We start from the raw sequence: 19,049 nt of genomic DNA on the forward strand, positions 1-19,049 counted from the left end.
ATGGACATTTCCAAAGGACATTCCGGTCTTGGATTTAACAGTGTACAGAGGCTGTACGCTTACCCTCCCTAACACACTCCTGTGAAGAGGTGAACAAATGTAAATCATGGTGAGCCAGCTCTAACAAGTATCCTTAAAACACCTAGCAGTATCGTCATCTGAAGAGCACCGAGAACAAACCAGTCAGGTATTCTGTTAGTAGCTCTCTGAATTTAGCGGAAAGCGCAAGAGGGACGTGACCCACTGTTGTGGTCGATGAGGGTCCCCAGTGTGGAGGCAGCAGTTTGGAAAACTCCCCGAGAAGACGAGTGCAGCAGCATGACAGCCATGACCTGTCTGTGGATGGGCGTCCTGGAGCACACAGAAAAACACTGAAAAGACAAACTGCTAAGTACGGCCAGTCCAATACAGACACCCAACTGACTGGGCGTTACATAGTGCAGTCCCTGCCGAAATGCGGCAGACGCAAACAAACTTTGCTTTTCTTCAACCATTTGTCCTGGTGCAAAAAAAAAAAATACAGAGGCGTAGACTATCCCCAAGTGCAGCACTCACCTCCTTTAGAACACTTTGCATTTCATGGAGACGCGGAGCAGATGCATGGCTTTAACTCATTAGCATGTGAACACTGAGAAACACTGTCGCACCCTTTGCTGTGGGTTATTGCGATACGTACTCAATGCCTTGGGAAAGGGCTGCCCTCCAGTCGCTCTTCACAAACACAGCAGACCCCTAACAGGCCAGGCTGGTTTCCCTTACCTCCCGTCTACATCCCCAAACATCTGGTGGAGCTGGCTGTTGTGCAGCAGAAGATTGTTCAGCGCCAAGCATGCAGCCTCCTGGAAGAGCGTGAGAAGAGACCAGTCAGATACACCTTTATTCGCGAGGGACAGTGTATCTCCTCTCTGAGGTGGCAGGGGGTACAAAGAGAGAGGGAATGTTTTCGTCCCTCCCGAAAGCTAACGACGCCATAGAGCAGCGCAGGCTGGTGTCCGGGACACAGTGAACCTCACGGAGACAGAGCATGTGGCCTTGTATACGTTACTAGGTCTCCTAACATGCGGTTTTTCATGTATCCAGTCCACAACTATTAACAGCACTTGATCACTTCAGACTGTCACTTATCTTCTCTGGGACACTGAAGTTAATTGAAATTTCCGTGAATAGTTTGCCATTACCCTATGGAACCATTAAAGTTTGAAAAACAGGAACTGTAAAATACATGTTTAATTTATGCATTAATTTTCACAGTAGTTGAACATAAAATACAGTGAAACAAAAAACTTACTGTACCTTATTCCAGGTGTAGACATAAAAAAAACTCTCAGAGATAGAATGGTGAGAAAGCTATTTACATAGAAGCCAATATTTGCCACGGCAGGGCACAATTCAAAAAGCATTGTGAACATGCTCGAATGATAAAATTAAAAGTGTTTTCAATTATTTTCTGTGAACAAACTGTGAAAAACATAACAATATAAACATAAAATTTTAATGTGTTATGCTGCTTTTTCTTTACAGTGGGGTGCAGCGGCGTAACGGGTTTGGCCAGGTCCTACTCTCTGGTGAGTCTGGGGTTCGAGCCCCACTTGGGGTGCCCTGTGGCATCCCATCCTGGATGTGTTCCTTGTGCTGCCAGGCTTGGCTCCAGCTCACACACATATATACTTTTTCTTATGACATTAGGCATCATTTATAGTGATTCTAAGGTGAATTTGGGACAGGCTTGGAACAAAACAGAGTCTTTCCACATAAAAAATGCTGGAATATTTTAGTTCATGACCTGGTTTTGTGATATTCAGTCCATTTCAGGAACACATTAGGACCTCATAACAGAGATGAAGTGTACACAGTGTTGCCTCTTTCTATGGTACACATGCTCATTTGGAGCTAAACAGGAAAACTCATCACTGGTTTTGGATTAATCACTGTGTAGCAATGGTGAATTGCAATATGAGAGTAAATAATGCATGAAGAAAACTATTATAGGGGGGCACAGTGGGTTGGACCAGGTCCTGCTCTCCGGTGGGTCTGGGGTTCGAGTCCCACTTGGGGTGCCTTGCAATGGACTGGCGTCCCATCCTGGGTGTGTCCCCTCCCTCTCTCCAGCCTTGCACCCTGTGTTGCCGGGTTAGGCTCCGGCTCACTGCAACCCCGTATGGGACAAGCGGTTCAGAAAGTGTGTGTGTGTGTGTGTACTAGTTAGTATTACTTAGCCATTTATTCAGCAAGGTAATTTTTACTAGTGTTATTAAGGAAAGTGAAACTGGGTTATCTGAATGCAAGGGTAACAGTCCCAACCACTATGCTGTATGCTGCCCCATACGATACATTGAATCAATGAATATTGGTTTAGGATCTGTGTTTTGTGATTTGGTCTTTTGTTGATCTGAGTTTTGTTGTGCCCTTCCACATAAATACAAAGGAGGCTTTTTAAAGGATATTTATTTTTTTTTGCAGGAGGGTGGTGCAGATGTATGCTGATGGTGTATTCATTAACATTTCTTCACTTAGCAGACGCTTTTCTCCAAAGCGACTTCCAATGTACTCTATGTAGTGTTATCAGCCCAAACTTACACTGCTAGCTACGCTACTTACACTGGGTCACTCATCCATACATCAGTGAAATACACTCTCTCTGTGACACTCACACACTATGGGGGAACCTGAACAGCATGTCTTTGGACTGTTGGAGGAAACCAGAGCACCCGGAGGAAACCCATGCAGACACGGGGAGAACAAGCAAATTCCACACAGAAGTGAATGAAAGTGCTTCACGTGTCTCCACATTCGCAGTGGAGACATGTAAAGAGCTTTCATACCTACTGTATACAGTTTCTGCTCCCCTTAGCCACTTAATATGGCACCTCTGGCATAGAACAAGTTGCTACCATCTACCATCAGGTGAAGAAAAACCCTGAAGGATGTACGGTCATCCTTCTCCTAGACACAAGATGCGATACTCACCTGTACCTGGGCAGAGGCAGTGTGGAACTCCAGGGCTCTGCAACAGATCCCTTCCCAGCTCAGCTCCTGCGAAGCCTTCCCTGCGCTCTGCTCCTCCTCCAGCTCCTTACTTAAGAAAACTGTGTGAGCTGAAAGGGTGGAGTTAAACACGAAAAACTAACTCAATTCATTTTTATAAAGTTCTCTTCATAACTACAGTGTCCATCAGAGAGCGCTCAACAACAGAGCACACAGAGCAGAACAAAAGTTACGACAAAATCAAGAAAAGACAAAATAAATGAAGGAAGCGGTTTGCTAATGTATTATCCTAAAATGAGCCATCTGGCAGCTGAGGAGAGGACAACAAGCACCTCCGAGGCCAAGGAAACGGGAGAATACTAATCCTATGTATGTGTGTGTGTGTGTGTGTGTGTGTGTAACTCACTTAGTGCAGCGAGACAGAACAATCCAGCAGCCTGCACTTTAGCATTGTCCTCATGCTCAGCACACGCTCTCGCGATGACTCTGTGCACTCCATTCAGCACCAGGATGTCATAGTAGCTGTCTGCAGGGACAGCAGTGAAACAAATTCACACATGGACCACCAGATCACCAACACCTAACCACCTTCTTTACCGCAGGTGTTGGAAGATAGGAAATTACTAATGCATCTTTATTGCATGATGTTCTCTGCTAAAATAGGCTGGCCAACAGCAAAATATCCAGCGATCACTGTTGGATTTCGACCCCTAAATATCAGCACAAACCTGACATAAATTTCTGGAACAAGCAGCACCCAACTTCTTGCAGCGGCTCGTTGTTTGGAAAAGACTCCATGGCAAGCTTTATAATACTGTAGCACTTCTCATTTCCCGACATCAACATCTCCACATTACCGGCTACAGAAGAGGTGACAAAATAAACAAAGAAATTACTTTATGCTGAAATCCCCCAACTGCTTGTAAAAAGAATCTTGCTCTACATTTAACTGGTTTCTAATTTACAGGGGACAGTTGGTAGCATAGTGATTAATGCTACTGCCTCTGGATCCAAAGGTTGCAAGTTCAATCCATCTCTCTGACTGTAGTACCCTTGAGCAAGGTACTTACCCTAAAATTGCGCAGCTGTATAAATGAGTAAGTAACTATAATATCTTGTAATAAGAGTAACCGTAACATTGTAAGTTGCTTTAGAGAAAATGTCAGCTACACGAATAAATGTAACTTGATCATTTCTGGGAAATTCACAAGAACCAAGTGGGGGAAAAAAAAAAAAAATTATATTACTATTTACATTTCTCATTATTCTGGTTGTGATTGTGTATATGGATTTATATACAATACTTTTCCCTTTCAACATGATATATTTTGTTACATACAGGTAGAACAAAATAATTAAATGTAATCCTATGTACTGCCGTGTGTTACAATCAAGGGGCTGACAGACTGCTGTTACACATCCCGTCACATCCTCTTGCACTGGACATTAAACAGCTGATTTGCATATTTCAAAATGACTTACCTGGATCCGCTAGTGGGAGTAGAACCCTGAGAGCTTGTAGAAGCACCTCCTCAGAATTGTGGAACACGCGGGCTGCATCCAGAACCACACTGTGGTCCTGCTTATTGACAAACTCCAGCAAGTGCTCCTCTGGGACTGACGATGGAGAGAAACGAGCATGTGACACACACAAATCACACCTATTTACGTTTACATTTATTCATCAACCACACACAAACCACACAAATCTCACAAATTAATGGTGGGCAGAAATGTCACGCTGAGGCCAGTCTAAGCTCTGCCATTACCTTGGTCCAGAAGCTGCTGCAAGCACCTGCAGCCATGAACGAGGATTTCTTCACTGGTGTGGAAGCACCTCATGGCATGGACCAACAGGTCAAAAACATCCATGTCGTCTTCCAAGACCAACAACACTATGACATCTTTCAAAAAGTAATGTCATTAAATTTTGATGCAGAAATTCATCTTGAGCTATTAATCATGAATTAATGGTTATACCAACACAAAACAACAAACACTATTAAGCTGCCAGTAACACCATTCTTTAATACTTTTGTCCAGGCGATTTCCAATGTCAGGCTCATTAAACTACTTACCAGCATTTACTCCTTTATACAAGGCCAGTAGCTTTTCTCAAAGGTACTACAGCAGGAGGAGGAATTTGAACCATGGTACCATCGTGTTGCAAGGCGACAATTGTTAACACTAGGCTAACTGCTTCCACTATACAGATATACAAATTTAAGACATACATGAATTCATAAGAGATGTCTAGTTGTTCTGCAACATACTGGACTGCAGCCTGTCATGTAAGATGGTTGGACATTTTGGAGAGAGTCATGCAGGATTCTAACCTGACTTCAGAAGGGAAGCCAAGACTTTAAGCACAACCAAAATCACCCCGCAGTGCCTGGCATGTACCGACAGCACCTTGAGAATTTGCCTGTCGAAACAAACACACACACACATGCACTGCTCAAAATAGTACAGAATGAGATCAGACCCCAGCAACACCCAAGTCACTACGCAAAATGGATGTGTTCATCTGTATACGTGTTTTATAGATAAAAAATAAAACAGATTCACTAGATTTTATTAAATCACGTAATTACACAAATGCTTTCAGGTGAGGGATACTGTTATTGTTCTGGGGGAAAGTGCATTTAAATAAAGCAAGTTAGGTCTAAATAACTGACTTTAAGGACACTCAGCGACCCCACCTCATTCAATAGCAGACAGAAACATGCTGCATCTACGTTAACTAGACAAATTTTTCAAAATGATAATTTTTTCATAACTGACAATATTTTGTGTCCAGATCATTAGTTTGAGTTGTTCTTCATTTTCCTTTTTCGGCAAACAGAGATGTGTTTCTGTAACTCTAATGGAGCAGCGTGTCCCTCAACTGCGCTATTATAGCCAGGTTGGTTGAGACTGCCATGGACTTGGTAAAGATCACCTACTGTAAGACCAGCAAAGCAGCCCCGCATCATGATGCTGCCGCCTCCATGCTGGACAGTAGGAACTACACAGGCACAGCTCATGTGGGATACTGTCACTGTGTCTTATGAATACTCGGGCCCAAATACAAATATAACTCTGACTTATAGGTCCATTAGCATGTCATCCACTCAAATAGCCAGTTCTTGTGTCTTTGTCCTATAATGCCTGTTTTCAAACAAAGTGACTTTTGGCACTCAGACTTTTTTGTCCGGTGCTGTATTTCTGTGTTTATATGTATTATTCTTTTTAAAGTGTTCTGAATCTATCTATTGGAATGGAACCTGCACAAAAATAAATTTAATTGGCTTGAACTGAATGTGTGTCCAATATGACAATATGAGACTGTTCCTCTGCAGCATCTAAGAATTGAAGCTAAGGAGTAGTTCAGTTTTTCCTAGAAATACGGATATGTGCCCAAGCCCCAGAAAGTGGCTTGTTTTGTTTATGACTAAAAATATCCTCAGAGTCTTAACAGTCGTCTGCACCTTGACGAACACCCCATTGTTTCCCGTGAGGCGGAAATCTGACACGCTGCTGGACAGCGTGCCCAGTCGCCCCCACACACTCACTGATGTATTCCCAGGACATCCCAGTCACCCCCTGCACACAGTGGTCTGGACAGCTGGTCAAGAGTAGCAGAGCAGATTTCCACAAGGCGACCAAGTAGCGAGAATCCCACCTGCAGAGCAAAGGAAGAAGCCTGAGATGGCAAGATGCTCGCCCGTAACTGAGGTTTGGACAGCTGAGCAGACACGCGTCACAGGGGACAGAGAGTAATCCAGTGCCCTGGGTCCTTACTACCTGCTGCACAGCGGGACTGTCTGTGTAGGAGCTCAGCACCACCATCAGGGGCTGGAGGACTTCACTGTCTTCAAAGAGTTCTGGGGCTGCGTGCAAGGAGAGGGAGCGTGTAGTTCCAGAAAAGACGAGTTCATATTTTGAGAGAGAGAGAAGAACAGGACAAAGAGAAGTGTGCAAACCTGGCCAACTCCACTTAGTTATTACCACGAGCCTTTCCCAAGGTGACTTACATGCTTAAATGCCTACACTGACTACTCCCCCACACAGCAGAGTATTCTCACTGCATTAGCTGCGTGTAAACACCTTGATGATACGGGTGCTAGAGCAGAGGACTAGGATTCGAACCCACCACCTTCACACTACGCCTAGCGCTACACTCTCCGCTGAGCCTCGTCTCATTTTAAAACGATCACATAACCGCAGATTTCAGGAAGAAGGAACACCAACAGGAAGAAATGTGCAGCATCATGACGTGTGTATTATCTTGACACGTAGTCCCCTCACCGGAGTCGTGGGCGTCCGCGAGGTCGAGCAGGTCCAGTAGGATCTGGACCAGGGTGTCCAGCTGCTTCCCCTCCTGCATGTTCCGCAGCCGTACGGTCAGTTTCCGCAGCCTGGCCCGCAGTTCCTCCGTGTCGCCCGTGTCGCCCCTGTGACTGTCGCACATGCTGCCCGCGGGACGGGGCGCGCGCCCCCCACGCGCTCGCTGCGCGCGTTAGCGGCGCCCTGTTGGGGCGAGCGCGGGGAATCGGCGCAACGGGAACTCACGCGACATTGCGGTCACGCACCCTGTTTTACAGCGAAAGCAGCACTTCCCGGCACTCGGTCCTCCCTCATATGAATCATATGACGCCTGAGCTGTCACTTCCTTGAGGCGGAGGAGCGATCGAATTTGAAACCTTTCCGTCAAGGTATCCTTCGCTCCGATTCATATTTATTTTTAATTAATCTAACATTATTTCACTTATATGTGCTCGGTGCGATTTTCGGCGAAGCGCTTCGTCGTATGCGTTTGAGATGTTTAGAGGTGTTTTGAAATATGAAACTGGGGAAGTGAGGGGCGCGAACCACTTTACGGCACAGGACGAGCTCGCGCCGTCCTTCGCCCCTCTGTCCGGGTTTTTTTTTTCGCTGATGGAGCGCGCTCACTTCGCAGCCGCACGTCAGGCAGAACTGTACGACAGACGCGCAAGTTTGACAAAGCGGTGCGAGTTCTCTGAAAACAGAATCGTCCCTCTTAAGCACACTAAATGGGGAATTCGACTTTGTTACGTACATCACAACCTTGACGCCACACTGAGTACGGATATTTGATTTTTGCACTCATGTTCTTAAATCAGCGTGGTTTCTGCGGTAATTGTGTGTTCTACACTGAGTCACTGTATCGTGGGCAGTTATGGTCATCTAGCAGATGCGATAGACGTGTCACACTGCTGTCTGCCTGCAGACGGCGCGCGGGGTCAACCCTCGGTAAGTAATACATACACATACAGTACAGTACTGTACAGTGGAGTAGCACACTGACTCTGCACAAGGCTTCAAGGACAGCACTTAAACGGCGAAAGTGAGGAACGGGCAACAAATGGTGACCCGCTCGCCTGCTCATTGATTTAAATAGAAACGACCTTCTGTCGGATCTGTCTGCATTTCCGTATGATCCTCATCGTACTGTACTGTGTCTCTTATTACAGATATTATATCTCCTCATGGGATATAGTTCACATAAGTTTTAAATATAATATATAGCTCTACATATACTAATAGACCATGCATATAACAATTATCGAGTAAAAATGTTTTAAAGGAAATATAAAATATAGATCTTTGATGGTTTAAATGATAAAAAGTGGAAGGAAAAACTAGGTTTCACATTTTTGCAACTATGTTTCACTTTCCCTAATGTAATGCACAAATTGTATTTTCTCTGAGATGTACGTCGCTTTGAGAAAAGCGTCTGCTAAATAATGAATAATGTTAATGATCTATATATTAAGAAATTCACCGAAGTACATATATTTTACAAGTTTACGCTTATTTGTAACTCAGGGCGACCGTGACGTACTGTTTTTTTATGAGCCTTTGTGACTCTATGGATTTGTACTAAGACGCCTGTTCCGGGAACACGCAGCTCTTTTCCTTAAACGACCTGAAGGCCTAGGGGGCGCGGTGGCACAGTGGCGCAGTGGGTTGGACCAGGTCCTCCTGCTCTCTGGTGGGTCTGGGGTTCGAGTCCCGCTTGGGGTGCTTTGCGGCGGACTGGAGTCCCGTCCTGGGTGTGTCCCCTCTCCCTCCGCCCTTACGCCCTGTGTTGCCGGGTAGGCTCCGGTTCCCCGTGACCCCGTTTGGAACGAGCGGTTCAGAAATGTGTGACCTGAAGGCCTTTCCTCCATGTTGGGTTTTTAAAGAGCCGCGGGCTCCGCGTGACGCCGCGCACACGCCCGCTGTGACGTGTGGCTGAGTCCACACCCATCGTCTCACTGACGGTGACGTGTCCCTTGGCCCCGCCCCCTCTCTCGCTCTCCGTTTTTCCACGCTTGTCATCTGCATGTTGACGGCGCCGGGGGCTCAGCTCGCTCGTCGCGGCCGCGGAGATGGTGCACGGAGGTCTTCCTCGACAACTTTTAGTCCGCTGACGCTTTACTGAGCGCTTGCGGTTGCGCCGCCTTGCTCTGGTTGTGCACGTCTATCGAAGCGCGCGCTCTCAACAGTTTGTGCTCTCTCTCTCGCCTGTCCTATGTCCCGGGCGTCCAGCAGCGGCAATGACTACACCCTCCAGAGAATGAGCAGCCTGATGGAGCAGCGCGGGAAGAAGGCGCGGGACGAGGGCGAGCGCAGCCTCATCGAGGCGCGCTCCCACAGCGACCTGGGCAGCAGCGCGGGAGCGGCGGCGGCGTCGTCGTCGCGGGAGGAGCTGGAGCGCGCCGCCCGCGAGCAACTCCAGCGCGACGTGACGCCCGCCTTCGTGTACGTGCTGGCGCTCTTCTCTGCCCTGGGGGGCTTCTTGTTCGGCTACGACACGGGCGTGGTGTCTGGGGCCATGCTGCTGCTCAAGAGGGACATGCACCTGAGCGCGCTCTGGCAGGAAGTGCTCGTCTCGAGCACGGTGGGCGCCGCGGCGCTGTCGGCGCTGGTGGGCGGCTCGCTCAACGGGCTGCTCGGGCGCCGGCGCTGCATCCTCATCGCCAGCTTCCTCTTCTCCACTGGGGGACTCGTCCTGAGCGTCGCGCCCAGCAGGGAGGTGCTCCTGCTCGGCCGAGTCGTGGTGGGGCTCGGGCTCGGTGAGTGGGTCCCGCGCCACCGAACCCACCCGCCACCGTCACCTACACATTTGCAGGCCAGCAGGTGGCGCAGTGGTTTGCGCTCGGAAAACTGGGGTCTGAATGCCCGCCTCCTGTTGCAGTACCCTTGGCCAGGGTACTCACCCTGAGTGGAAATGATACAAATTACCCAGTCGACGTGTAACCGACCGAATCGGTGCAAGTAGCTTTTGAGAAAAGCATCAGGTAAAGCAGTGGACACATATTGATCTTTCATTGTCTCGCTCCCTTGTCCAGGGCAACGTATGCTGGTAGGCACTCAGCTTTTACCGGAGATCCATATTCGTATCTCCGGCGTTGATGGCCTATTGAGTCGTGTTTCCGCACTCACTCAAAATGCAGTTTGCTGTTGGTTTTCCCTCAGAAATATTTTTTTTAAAAAAAAAAACAAACCATAACTCTTGTTGCTCACAGGTGTAGCAGCTTTGTAAATTGTTGATCCATAACAAACCTGACCACAGCGACAGGGTGGTGTGAAAGTGAATATTCAGTCGTTTTTAGTTAATGAAGTCTAAAGTGTGCAAGACATTAGAATATTAGTAAGTACAGTAGGAATATTTCTATAATTTGTGTAAAATTCTCTCTGCACCCTTCTAACCCGATTCATATGAGCTCATTGTTTGCCCTTTCCTTTTCTACTATATTACCTCACTTGTTGGCCTCGTGTTGCCCTGTGGAGCTCCTGCCTCCAGGGCTGCCGTGACTCCTCCCAGGAGCCTGTTTTACCTGTGCCGTGCCATTCAAAGCTTTGTTTTGCTCAGGACGGCTTGACGTCAGCAGGCGAGCCAAATTACCCTTGGTTTCAGTGGAAGGATTTTTGTGTGTCTGAGCCCTGAAATTTACACCCATTTATGCGAAAATATCACCGAATTCAAAGATGGACACAGTTACATCAGTAGTGAACATTAGTTGTTGTAATACAACATAAGTGCAGTTTCCCTCCATAAATGACCATTAAAGTGTATTACTGTTCCTACACTCATTCAGCTCTTCCGTACCTATTATGTATTGTACACTTAACGACTGGGTGTCGTATGTATGTTTATCTATTAATTTAACCTTTAATGCAAAGAACGGAGCAGTAAAGACAAAAGAAAATAATGAAAACGGTGTAAATGAACTGGCACTCAGTGGACAGGTGGACGTGGTTTGGACAGTCAAACCGGGGACATGATCACTGAGATTATAACAGGTGAAAGTAGCGAACAAGGGCTGATTCGGGGTGAAAACTGACTGCAGCATGACACAAACTCACTGTGAAGAAACACTTGTGGGTGCTCTGGTTTCTGCTCAGCTCTAGGGAGGTGTGCGAAGTGCAAATTTGGTCCGCTTAAATGTGAAGAAATGTTTAGCACATCGAAGCAGGGAGGAGGGCAAAATGAAGCCATTTATAATATGCATGAGTTCTCAAAAGCAAAGCGCTTGTGTCTCGGCATCATTGTCTGTGTCCCCTTAGCCCGGGAGGGTTGGGGCCGGTTCCTGTTGCTTTTCTTTGGAACCTTTTTCTCTCACTTAGTGCCATTTGAAATGAATTTAGTGTGGCCCTTATGCCACCAACTGTGTTGAAGGTGTTTGTCACACGTTCTGTAACAGCTGTACCAGTTCGACTTGTATGGCAGGTGACACCTCTCACTCTTTGTTCTCCGCACCGTTCCGGTTCTAGCCCTTTGTTTGCTGTTGTTCATGGTGATGCTGGAGAGCTCTTTATACCGAATGAGATATTTCTCTCAACCCTCACCGCGAGCTGGAACCCGTGCGCAACGCTGCCTGCTGAGCCTGTGAGGGGACCGACTCGCAGCATTAATGACAACATTCACTTAGTGAAGCCCTCCTGCTTTGGACCAGTCCTGTAATGTCACCTGCTCGGGAAAGAATGCGGCGGTCACTGCAAAAAAAAAAAAAAAAAGTGTTCTCCAAGAGGGGGTATGCGAAGACACTCGCAGCCGGAAGGACTGTTGTCTCTTCTGACAGGAAGTTGTCAATGTCCACAGCCCTGCAGAGCACTGTCTCTTCAGGAAACAAAGGTGTCACTGCGCTGACCTCGGTGTCACTGCAGCGTCTCTGTGGCTGCGGGGGATGAAATCCGCCACGCTATGAACTCGCGTGTCAGGTGGAGGTCACTGAGAACGCAAAGCCCCGCGCGTCTCGGAGACATAGTGGGACGTGTCAGCAACATGTAACCCTTGTTCGCGAAACGCAGGTGTTCCTTGAGTTGTGCCGGATGTGAGCGGCGACAATCTGCACTTATGATGGTCACTGTCTTATAACCGGGTTGTATTTTTTCCGAGTCCTGGTGTTCGGTCCTAATGTCTAACTTGGAGCGATCCGTCCGTTGTACTTTACCACGGTACGATACCACGGGCGCCATGTTCCTTATTGACTTAGTGTGTCTGTGTGTCAGCAACTTACAAACGTGTTTATGTACATAACCTTTTGGTTGTGTTTCCCTTCAAGGCAGTTTTTTTTCCCCCTTTCAACATCAGAAGCGAGTTAATTCATGAATGTACACTTAACTGCAGTGTTGATAAATAATCTGTAGTGTTTTATTGTTGCTATATTTACATTATTACTTAGTAATATTATTTTAACATGAATAATGTGTGAAATTTGTGAGGGGAAAACACAGCAAGGAACGAAAACTTTATTAATCAGAGGAAACTTTACTTTGGTTGCAGCGGCACAGTGTAAAACACACACGCAGGACACCCAGCCAATCATGTAAGTATGTGGGGAAAAAATAATGTTATCAAATGAAATAAACACACACACACACACACGTTGGCTGAAGCTGCTTGTCAAGGGGTTGTGGTGAACCGGAGCCTAACCCGGCAACACAGGGCATATGGCTGTGGGGTGGGGGGACACACCCAGGACGGGACACCATTCTGTCACATGGCACCCCAAGCGGGACTGGAACCCCAGACCCACCAGAGAGCAGGACCTGGCCAAACCCACTGCACCACCGTGCCCCCTACAAATGAAATAAGCAGAGTACATAAATGAAGTGAACAGGCAGTCATGTTTCAATGCAGATAGAGGGAGGAGTGGCTGAAGACGCGCAAAGTGCGTGAGGACAGTGCAGAAGGTGCAAAGCAGCGGAAAGGCGAGAAATGTGGTGCTGCTGAACCTGTCCGCCATCCGGCGCAGTACCACCCATATGGAAGCCCTATAGTGCGGTACAGCTGAGGGAGCGCGTGTCCTTGCGCTACTGTTGTGAAGTGAAAAGGGCTTTTCAGCTAATGGCGCAGTGGACTTACCACGGGTGCGCAGGGCCAGAATTGCGTCGTAGGACAAAGGCCACCTGTCTGCAATAAAGTTTTGTTTGTTTGCTAGTCTACTTTGTCAGATCGTCACACCTTTTCCAGCTCCCTGCTTCATTTTTAAGGAACAAAACCATGGGCTGACTTGTGGATATTTTGGGTGAGGTTCTGGACAGTTTGCTTATGCAAATCAGTATATGATGTTTGAGGTGCAGTTGTGTACTTTGTCATGTGGTGTGTCCTCATCCTGCTCCTTTATCTCTGAGCGCTTCGCTACCTGTGACTGACAAACTACTGCACGCAGAAACCAAACGGGCTGTCTTGTTACCTTAGAGGGAACTGTGACAATCACTGTAAAATGGCATTTGTTTTTCTGCTACAGCTGTTTTGACAATAAATGTGTGGTTGTGGATGTAAAATTCAGCTTGGAAAATGTGCATGTTTGCTTGATTTTTCTCTTTCCGGTGCACCCAGGTGCAAAATTTGTTGGTACAGGAAAACTGTACTTGTCCTGTGGACAGGCAAGTACATAAAATCAGCGTTTTGCCTTCAATGCTGGGAATAGGTAGCGCCATTTCTACTTTTTTATGGGCATCTTATCAGTAGCAGCACAGCTTTGCTGTGGCTGTCACTCGTCTCGTTGAGTTCGACCTGCAGGCTGTTCGTCGGTAGAGATCCTTCGTGCGCCAATTAGACTACAGGCTGCTAAACAATCGCCATTTTCCCCATTCTGACTGCGAGTTGTGCACATGGAGCCCTGTTTGCCCAAAAGATTTGTCAAATTAATTGCATAGTTCTTTTGCAGAGATGAAAGGGCCCCTTCAAATCTGGCAGAGGACCAGACCGTTGCACTGGCATGATTTTCTACCGTACTGTTCCGTCTCATGTGTTTTTGTCCAATTATCTGTGAAGAGACTTTTATCAGCGCTCCCGGCAGAGTGACCAGTATGGATCTTCCTAGAAGTCGAGCATCTCCAACAGCCAGAAAAGCTCGTGCTGGCTTGGGTTCGGCAGTACCTGGTCTCCTGGAGATGTTTCCATTACTCTCTCACAGTGTGTCTCGTTTCATTGGCCGGGTTCTATTAAATCCGGGTAACAAATGTGGTGTGACCAACGAGGTACACTACTCGCTATTCAGGCCGACCTGTAAAGAGCAGAATGTATTGGGCAGATGAGCAACTTGAACGTAATGTGAATTTTTAAGCAGGGATACAGTGGAGGGGGGAGGTGGTCTGGTCAAATAACTTACTTTCTACATTACAGGCAGTCCTTGGATTACGAACGAGTTCCATTCCTAAGTCTGTTTAAGTTGGATTTGTACGTAGGTCGGAACAGTTAGCTATGGTTGGCATCTAATGTAAATTACTGAAACGTTTGTGTTAATATATAGTGTGTTTTTCTGTGCATAAAAACATTAAAGAAACACTTCTGGATACACTAAAACACCTTTAATATAACAATACAGTAATACGATGTAACGATAGTAACAATAAATGTAATAGTATAATAGAGAAACGTAGACAATAAATGTTACTACAGTATAATAGAGGAGAAAGAGAGAGTGTGTGTAGGTATAAAAAAACATTTGAAACTGTTTGCTTTTCCAATGTTCATTGGTGTTTCATCTTTTTCCAGTAGCTTTGTTATTTCCACTTTAGTTTCAATCGTGATAATTTTTCCTTGATCCATCACCATCACTTGCATCACATTTACTCTTTGGTGCCATGGTTAGAAGGGTAAAAACAAAAAAACTTATAGTAAATACAGTAATGTTGTCCATGTCATACTAAGCAGACTGGAGACAGAGGTCAGTGTGTGTGGACCCAAGTGGCGAAATCTTCATTGTCGGTACACAAGGGAGCAGGTAAGCTTCATGGTTGGGGAAAGGCGTGGGTTGGTTGATGGACAAACGTAGGTCTTTGGGAGAATCCGGTGTCGTAGTTCAGGATCAGGAGCAGGAACGAGGGAATGAGCAGGACGAGGGACTTGGACAGGTGGGTAGATTGTCGATGGTTCACTTGAGCACTGGAGAAACGGGTTTCTCAAATGAGATCCCGTAACCAGGGCATGCACATACAGCTTCTTTATACTCTGCTGCTCTGATTTCGGGCAGGGGCAGACGTTCTGGGCAAGGTTGTAGGTGTGACAGTCTGTCGTTGTCCTACCTCAGGCTCAGAAGTTGACAAACCGCTGTAACGAAGCAATGTTATAATGCCCGTCGCAAAGTAGCGCCCGTTTATTACAAATCATTGTATGTAACTCAAATTTTTAATATAGTAGACCTTACTTTTTGGGGTTCTGTTCGTAACTACGGGTTGTGCATAAGTTGGATATCCATTACCCAGGGACTGCCTGTATCGGCAGCACACATGACAGCTGAACAATGAGCAGTACTCTGGTATGGGACCTGCAGAGGTGTGACATCACAGCCTAGAGCTATTTATGTCACTGTGCTTGTCCTGGTAGCATGCCCTTTAGTCTTTACTGTGGGCTCCCCATTCCCTGTCTGTAGCAGTGCTGTCTGAATCAAAAGGAGGTGCTAAAAGTCATTCCATGGTGTCTATGGCTGTAACCTCTTTGGAGACTCAAGGTTTTCGCTGCAACGTGCCAGTTGTTCCTCAACTGCTCTGTTAGTTGACTGCTAAGGTCTGCACTTTCCCCACAGCTCCCTGCTTGATGTTGTTGAACCATTAACATAATTCTTTTTTATATTTATTAGGGAAAACGAACAATATAGATATGCTGCGAGTTACATATTTCCCGTGTTTTTATAACGTCACCCCCAGACTACTAGATGAAGAGTAAAAGGGTGTAGCACAGAGGTAATAAGTGCAGCGTAATACGGAACACGCAATACACAAGATATTGATTGGCAGTTTGGTGGCTTTGTGTTCTTGGGCCAAAGACTGGTTACAGTTTTATTCTGAATTAATCTGGAGGAAGAGTTTCCAGTAGGACTTTGGGGTCCCTGGTCTCCCGAAATGTTTTTGGTGACCCTCTCAGCATACGTGATCCTTCCTCATGTGAAGAACAGCGTAAGGTCTCTAAGCTTTCAGTGGATGCGGTCATTTCCAGGGTAACAAGAAGAGAGGCAAACGTTGACCTTATTCTTCACCTTGGAGAATCGCTAAGTGGAGCCGGCCTGTCCGGAAGATGGACGAGAGCCACTTGGGCTGCTGCTTCACGTTGAATTCATCATTAGAGAGGCTCCACAGGGGTTCAGCGTAGGTCGTGGTAGGGTGCTGAATAAAGGTCCCTGTAGGACTCCTGTGTGAAAGGTCTATCCATCTCCACCTGCTGCTTTTGGTAATTTTAGTCCTGACATTCACTCATTTTTGCCAAGAATTTCTCCGGTTTTACTTTCTACTTGTAATACACATGTCCCTTTGGAACAGGTCACTCACAGTGCCATTTGAATGAATTTGGCCATTTCTTTGTATTGAGACAGATGCATTGAGAGAAATGCAAATGTGTGACACGCACCTCACAGTGGGGGCATGTCTAAGTGATTGTGTGAGAGCCGTGAGAGCCCTGCGTCAGGGGTCTGCAAGGCCAATCAGGTGACCCCCAGCAGCTCTCTCTTCTTTCCTGCTCCTAATGAATCTGCTGGCCTTCAAACCATGGATTTCAGGGCTCTCCTGCACTGACCGGAAAGCTTACCTCTACCCAATCCTCGTGGCGTCCAAACCGTTTCAGCGATTGCAACCATGTTCTTCTTCTTCTCATTGTTCTAACCCAAGCAGGACGCTCCTGGCACCACGGTTTGGTCCCCGGCTCTATGGATTTTTGCAAAACACTTTGTTCTTGCTGACCTTTGTACAGCTCGCAGGGCAGAAAGGAAGACGTGTCAGAGTAGTGCTTCACTCCAGAAGAATGTGAATTATAGTTTGCCATTAGGCTCAGATGCTGAATTTGCCATTTTTGATTAACTGTCACTTAAGATGCTTTTGCTTGCTTGCTGAGGAGTCTAAGATATTACTCATGCTTCAGTGAATATACCATGAATTTTTGTCTGCACAACAGAGCTATGTAGCACACACACACACCTCCTCCAAGGGCAATCCATTCACCAATCCACCTGACACACGTCTTTGCAAAACCAGAGCACCTGGAGGAAAGCTGCACAAATTGAGGGGGGATCAAACCCACGTCAAGTGGCCCAGTCCAGGTGCTGTGAGGAACCCTTTTTACATGTTTTGTATCTAATGAAATGTCAGTGAAGCACCTTGGCCCTTTTTCTTGGACCATTGCTCAGCTTTGCATTCAGTCTTGCGTCCAGAAGGTTCCCATGGCAAGAGGTACGCTGTGAGCCATGAAGCTGTGCACACAGACTTATGTTTTGCAAGCAGGGATGACGTTCCCATTTTCTGATGAATTTTTATATATGTATATAAAGTGGTTTGTTCTATTTTTGTGTCTTGAACGGCAGAGAGACACAGTTCTACAGTACCTGAGCTAAACCATTAAAGTACACCCACTGTTTTTGCCAGGAACACTTACTGCCTTCCAGCACAGTTATTTGTTGCAATAATATTCCTTCTTGTAGGTACAAATAATTACTTTTTCACCCTGTTCAAACCCTCCACAGGAATAGCCTCCATGACGGTGCCAGTCTACATAGCGGAAGCATCGCCTCCCCACCAGAGAGGCCGGTTGGTCACCATCAACACGCTCTTCATCACGGGGGGCCAGCTCATCGCCAGTATTATTGACGGGGCCTTCAGCTACCTGCGCCGGGATGGCTGGAGGTACGGTCCTTGATGGGTACTCCATCATGACCTCGTCTTGTTTTATGTTGTTACCCAGCCTGGCCACAAAACACTGACAAGATCTTATCGAGTTTGGTTTTATTCCATGCTCCATGTTCAGGTGTTCCAGGTGCTCCAAATACTAAACACTTTTTTTCAGAATTCAGGCAATGTTCCGAAATTATTTTGGTAATTTGACAGAGACAAGTGTGAAAAATCAGCAGCTGTGCTTTCAAACATTTTGGTTACCAAGAAAGCTGTTTAAAAAAAAAAAAAAAAAAAAAAAAAAAAACAAAAAAAGGGGGTGTTGGTTTGTATCCCTCTGCGTCTCACTACCGTTTGCAGCACGTTACGGCGCCAAGCTGGCAGCAGCTGGTCGTGTACGGCATGCGCTCGGTAACCTTCTCTGGACCTTCTCCATCTCTCACTCAATGACATTTACAGCAATCTTGTCAAAGGTGCAGCAGAAGCTAATAAATCAGAGCTCCATGTTAGCGGCCAACTGTCTACGACTGGTAATTTGCTTAAATTTTCATGTCAGACGGATAAAATCATTCTGTTACCAGACAGATTTGTTTTAAGGAGTACTGTGTGGTGAAATTCATGCGAACTATGGCTGGCAAAAGGAGGAAGCAGTCGACTGTCAGCTTTTTTTTTAATGCATAGATGTGGTGTACTTGTGGTTTTATGGATACATTTCCCTGGTTCAGTTCTGTGCGTGTGTACACTCTCTGAACTGCTGTGAGAGAACAGGTTGTGGTTCCAGTGAATTAGTAAACTTACCTCAGATAAATCCGGATCAAACACACATGTGACTGGAAATTCAGTACGGGGAAGACATGAGAAAGGACCGATTCTGTCACATCTGTTATTTATGATCAGTTGTGGCAGTGATGCAAGAAAATGTCAAAAACATAGTCAGAGACAAAGACTGGGAAGCAGGTCGGGGAAGC

The 19,049-nt window shown here is 46.4% G+C and overlaps 2 protein-coding genes across 8 annotated transcripts in view; one reads left to right on the forward strand and one right to left on the reverse strand.

The window, feature by feature from the left end:
• The window catches only part of lrrk2 (leucine-rich repeat kinase 2), a 43,309-nt gene extending 35,633 nt beyond the window's left edge, over positions 1-7,676 (reverse strand). For all 3 annotated transcript variants that reach the window (XM_018740366.2, XM_018740365.2, XM_018740367.2), the window contains exons 1-11: positions 7,276-7,676; positions 6,772-6,857; positions 6,540-6,649; positions 5,322-5,410; positions 4,755-4,889; positions 4,468-4,602; positions 3,714-3,845; positions 3,392-3,511; positions 2,968-3,095; positions 760-839; positions 245-351 (exon numbers count right to left, since the gene is read on the reverse strand). In XM_018740366.2, coding sequence (XP_018595882.2) covers positions 245-351; positions 760-839; positions 2,968-3,095; positions 3,392-3,511; positions 3,714-3,845; positions 4,468-4,602; positions 4,755-4,889; positions 5,322-5,410; positions 6,540-6,649; positions 6,772-6,857; positions 7,276-7,438 — 1,285 coding nt within the window. In that variant the 5' untranslated portion in view covers positions 7,439-7,676. The remainder of the gene's footprint in view (positions 1-244; positions 352-759; positions 840-2,967; positions 3,096-3,391; positions 3,512-3,713; positions 3,846-4,467; positions 4,603-4,754; positions 4,890-5,321; positions 5,411-6,539; positions 6,650-6,771; positions 6,858-7,275) is intronic.
• A 212-nt stretch (positions 7,677-7,888) lies between these two features.
• The window catches only part of LOC108927225 (proton myo-inositol cotransporter-like), a 28,421-nt gene continuing 17,260 nt past the window's right edge, over positions 7,889-19,049 (forward strand). Inside the window, exons 1-3 of one of the 5 annotated variants that reach the window (XM_029248700.1) lie at positions 7,889-8,071; positions 9,523-10,049; positions 17,937-18,096. In XM_029248700.1, the coding sequence (XP_029104533.1) occupies positions 9,551-10,049; positions 17,937-18,096 (659 nt within the window). In that variant the 5' untranslated portion in view covers positions 7,889-8,071; positions 9,523-9,550. The other 4 variants (XM_029248699.1, XM_029248695.1, XM_029248691.1 and 1 more) reach the window with 4 other exon arrangements.

The sequence above is a fragment of the Scleropages formosus genome, chromosome 2, assembly GCF_900964775.1.
Source record: "Scleropages formosus chromosome 2, fSclFor1.1, whole genome shotgun sequence".
Classification (NCBI taxonomy): domain Eukaryota; kingdom Metazoa; phylum Chordata; class Actinopteri; order Osteoglossiformes; family Osteoglossidae; genus Scleropages; species Scleropages formosus.